The 5,131-nt window shown below is 32.8% G+C and overlaps 1 protein-coding gene across 1 annotated transcript; it reads right to left on the bottom strand.

Annotated features, from left to right (window-relative positions):
* Window positions 1-645, bottom strand: LOC132047649 (uncharacterized). Its single transcript, XM_059438666.1, has 2 exons — window positions 567-645; window positions 1-473 (listed from the first exon to the last, which is right to left on the bottom strand). Exons 1-2 carry the CDS (start codon window positions 643-645, stop codon window positions 1-3), a joined length of 552 nt encoding a protein of 183 aa, XP_059294649.1.
* Window positions 646-5,131: the final 4,486 nt, after the last annotated feature.

Raw genomic sequence — 5,131 nt, 5'->3', positions numbered from 1 at the left:
CTATCTCTGTATTCGCACTCTCAGATATGGAATCTGAGATTTGTCACTGTTGAGGATCTTTCTACATGTTGAACTTAGGTCCTGGAAGCCATGACATTCAACATTAGCTTCATCTAGTGCCTGATTAGCTATAGCATCTGCCAGCTTGTTTCCTTCTCTCAAGATATGACTAAATAGAATAGTCCTATTAACTTTTAGCTCCAAAATCTCCTCTATCCAACTTGCTATCCCCCAAGGAGGTTTCCACCCTTCCTGTAGAATCTTGTACACAATTTCACAATCCGTTTGGACTATAATATTGTCCAGATTCTCATTTTTGCAATATCTGATGGCCTGTAGAATTGCCATAACCTCAGCATCTATATTAGTAGTTATTCCAATCTCTGTAGCATAAGCATATCTCAAGTCCCCTTCATTATTTCTCAAGCAAAATCCATAGGCACTCCTGCCAGGGTTCCCCCGTGAGGCCCCATCTGTATTACATAATAACCACCCTGCTGGAGGAAATTCCCACCTCACTTTTGTAACTTTCAGTCTTCCAAATTATTGATTTAGCACGTTTTAACCAGACTTAGCTGTAATGAGGTATATTTGCTGAGATATTGTTAATTCTCTTGAAATAATAACCTCTGTAATAGTTGACATTGTCTACTACATGTTGCCAACTTCAGTATGTTCGAATCTAGTCGTGTTCTTTGCTTGCATCACCCAAAAAAAAAAAAAAAAAAAAAAAAAAAAAAAAAAAAAAGAAGAAGAAAAAACGTTTATCTTATACTCACTATAGGGCCTCCATTAGTCAAAGATTTTACATTATATTATCTAAATCTAACTTCCCACTTGAAGGGTGGTGTCATCGTGCCCAAACACAAGCAGACTTTGGCCTTCCAACTTTGTACTGATTCATTCATCTACCCATTCAATTATTACTATTTATTGTTGTTTTCATTTTCTTCTAAATCTATTAATTGACCTAAAAGTCTAGAAAGAATTGTGATGTGATCCACCAAATACAAACAAAAAGATCAACTAATTTTGATTCATTGCCAGGTGCGTTGAGCATTTAACACTAGTGTCCAAAATGAATGAAAAAGTTGAATTCGTGTATCACATGCCCAGAGTATTGTGCATGTATAGTCTCTTGTTTGATAGAGACTCGGAGGAAAAGGAAAGAAAAGCAAAGAATTAATACTAGTACAACAAATAGAATGGCATAGGATAAAAGACAAAAATGAAATTTTGTGGTGTTTGGCCGTATTCAAGTAAGCAAACTTATATTTAGTTAAGGTAAATTTCATAAAAGATCACACAATTATGATTTCTATTCATCAAAGTTTTTATGCTACTAATACAAAAGTCACAATTATGAGAAACCCCAACAAGTAATATTTTTTTACTCTACATTTTAATCCTTATTTTTAATCTTATAAATACAGTATCTATATATATAAAAAAGGAGAGGTACAAGCAATGTGGTTAAGCCAAGTGGCAAGCTAATAACAAGCCACTTGGCAATTTTAAGACAAGGTTAATGAGAATTAGGACAAAATTTTTAAATTAATTTTATCAAATTCCAAAAATGTAAATTAATTTATGAGAAATAAAATTTAAACTTTTTAATTATAACAAGCAATATTTATCTACATTTATCAAGCTAAAGTTTATCCTAATTAACAATATCACAATTATAGGACTATTCAAACTGATCAAACATATCCGTTAAGAAAGAGTTACGTATTACCAAATTCCAATTTAGTTTATGATAAAACTGAAAGATAAGAATGTGCTAAATTCATACTTAGCAATATCATAATTGTAGGACCATCCAAATTAAAAGATATCTTTTAAATAAGAGTTATCTACTAATCAAATACCACATTAAATTTAAAGTTAACCTGAAAGATAAAAATGTGGTGAACTTTATTCCTACCAATATGTAATTATTTAGAATAAACTCAAAGATGTCTTTTATCCGATAAAGTATTTGCTTTTCTCAGATTATTTAAGTCATTAATTGTCATGAAATTCAAAATCAAAAAGTTGGCTTCAATTAAATATTAATTTAAATCATTTCAGCAATTAGATGAGACTAAATTATTGTAAGTCAACTATATAGTTCCAATATTAAAAAAAGGTTTTTTATTTATTTTGAGAAATCATCAATCTCTATATGTTTTTAAAAAAAATTAAATTCTTTGGTTGTATTGAATGAGTGAATCAATAATATTTTGAATATGAATTAAAATAAAGATAAATCGTGTGATTAAGGATAAAGCTTTTGAGATGTATATTCTACATAATATATATTCATAGGATAAGATAAGGGTAAGTATGATATAAGAATCCTATCTTTTCATTATACATTATTTTTGAAATTTGAATTAAAATAGAATTTGAGTTGAAATGAACTACCAATTTTTCTTAACCTCTTATATATATATATATATATATATTCCTTCAGTGATATATAAAATCAATGTGAAGCAACTTCGCTTATTATGCAGGCAATAAGATTGCCGACTTTTAACTTTGATATCTTTGGTGAATCTCAGGCATACAATGTTGAAATTTTTATGAATGTGCATGGCCGTTGTCTTGAACATATTAGTGACAGGTGTAATGCTGATCAATCTTGATGTATCAACCGTGAGGTGAGAAAGTATAATAAGGAAGTAAAGCTCATTTATTTTTTAAATTACAATTTCTTTTGACTAGAAACTATGTTTAGTTGTCTTTTTCTTTGAAATGTAACATTGGTATAATATATAGTTTCAATATACATATACATATATATATATATATATATATATATATATATATATATATATATATATATGTGTGTGTGTGTGTGTGTGTGTGTGTGTGTGAAGGTGATTTTATACATATAGTTTTCTCAAAGAATAATGAACACATAACTGATGTGAGAGACAGTAATTTCAATATTCAAGATATAATTTATAGAATTTTTGCACCACCGGTCACGCTGGTAAGTGGCTGCCATGTTAGCTTTTGATTAGTATTTTGATCAGGAGCCCGCGCCCGCCTAAATCCTTGACTTTATTTTTTTTTTTTTGCCTTTGATAGGGGTTCCAGCATCCAAGAGTCAAGAGAAGGGGAAAGAATGTATTAAAGATGATTAGAATTAAGTGTGGTTCTTAGATACCCTAAATACTATCATAGGATATGAAGAGGTGGTTTAAATAAAGCGATGAATTCAAAAACATGACCAGAAAAATGAGAAAAATGCCTGATGCATGCTTCATTTGCGGCATAAATATCTTTCTTAATCTTTTCTTTAACAACTTTCCAGAGAGACATAAGTTTTCAAGGTTCTAAGTTTTCTTTAGTCCGATTGAAGGTTCTCAGTTGATATGTTTGATAAGATAAAAGTTCAAAGGAGAATAGAAGTTTCACATGTAAATATATGAATTTATAATTTTTTTAAATTTTTTTTTTTTTAAAAAAAAAAATGAATCAATAGTTTTTTTTTTCCTCTAGATATTTGATGCATATTTATTCAGTTCTATCTTTGATGCATTTATACTTAAGTAAGAAAATCCACGTTAGAAAACTGTGTAAACCTTTAGAGGAAGATATTCTTAGAAGGATGTTTGGAGATTTTAAAAACATTGTTATGTTTGAGGTTAACTTTTCGGTTTATGAAAAATTTATTAGCAAAATATCTTAATTTATTTAGATAATTTACTAGATGAGATTAGCATTTGAGTTTTCTTTACTTTATCTTTTAGCGTAGTCGAAAAAAATTTAAAGTGCGGCATCACACAATTAAGATTTCTACAAGAACAGTTTTGTCAAAGAAACCTTTGCTTAATACTCAAAGATTTAGTGCAATCTTTCTTTGGAGGCAGAAGCAACAAGGACGGAAGCAGCACTTATGTCACGACCCAAATCATGGATCATGCGGGCACCCACACTAACCTTCCCTGGTGGGCGAACCCTTCAGATAACTACCTTAATTTGATACAACATGCGGTATAAATGCTATTATTATAAGAAATTCCCAAAATCTGGTCTGACTCATACAAGAAATTCTAAGAAGTTTACAATTTGAATAGATAACGAGACTCAAGCGGATACGACTTCGAAGAAGGATAGAGAACAACGAGAAATCTAAGGAGAGACTGGTTGCAATATCTCAAATAGCTCACCCAAACGCCTTTGACGAATGCCTCGAAACGGTCGTGAGACTCAGAACATCGCTGAAAATAACTCTACACTCCCGTAAGGAGTGTAGCAAGAGTAGTATGAGCACAACACTAGGCTCGTAGGTATCATAGGCCGACAATGGTTAGTTCACGCATATAAACAAGAAGCAACTAACAAGCAAGCAGTTGCAGCAATCAAACACAAATCACACATCTAGCACATGAGAAAGTCTTGCATTAACGATAGTCACAAGGGATCTCAATATCTCGATTATAAGCCTAGGGAGAATTCTATAAACCTCGATTCCATCCAACCTTTAAAATAAATACTCACAAACAACAACTCGGAATTCACAAATCAAGAATCAATCGGAGAGATGTGCCATGCAATGACATGAATGACCATTCAAATGGAGTGCTATGCAATGCAATGTCGTGCTATGCAAATGTTATGTGCAATGCGAGAGTCACCTCTCACACTCCACTCCCGTACACATGCTATGGCAATGCCTCATAGTCATGACCCATGGGGACCCGCGAAGTCCATGTACCACTCGCTCACGGAATATAACCCTCGGATCACGAGCACACTCTCACGATCCCGGCAAAGACCTCGGGCATCGGACACTCCATCGTTCCCGCAAGAAACCCTCGGGCAACAAACACTACAATCTCGGCGGCAAACCTCGGAGTCTCTCTCACTCTCAATCTCTCCATAGAAACCCGGAGTCTCTCTCGTCACCTCAATCTCTAGGAAAACTCCCGGAGTCTCTCAATCACTTCTCACCATTATAACAACATAAGAGTAATGAAAGCATGTCATGCATGATATCACCAATTATATCACCAATATGCAATAAACAAGTACAAGTCATATTATTGCCCACGGCTCAATCATCAATATTACCCTTCCCTTTCATATGCGAGGGAGCTAGTATGTGATAAAGATACAACTAAAGGGGTAATTA

This window comes from Lycium ferocissimum, chromosome 2 (genome assembly GCF_029784015.1).
Source record: "Lycium ferocissimum isolate CSIRO_LF1 chromosome 2, AGI_CSIRO_Lferr_CH_V1, whole genome shotgun sequence".
Lineage (NCBI taxonomy): Eukaryota > Viridiplantae > Streptophyta > Magnoliopsida > Solanales > Solanaceae > Lycium > Lycium ferocissimum.
Note: the sequence above shows the minus strand (reverse complement) of the source record. Positions and strands in the feature narration are given on the sequence as shown.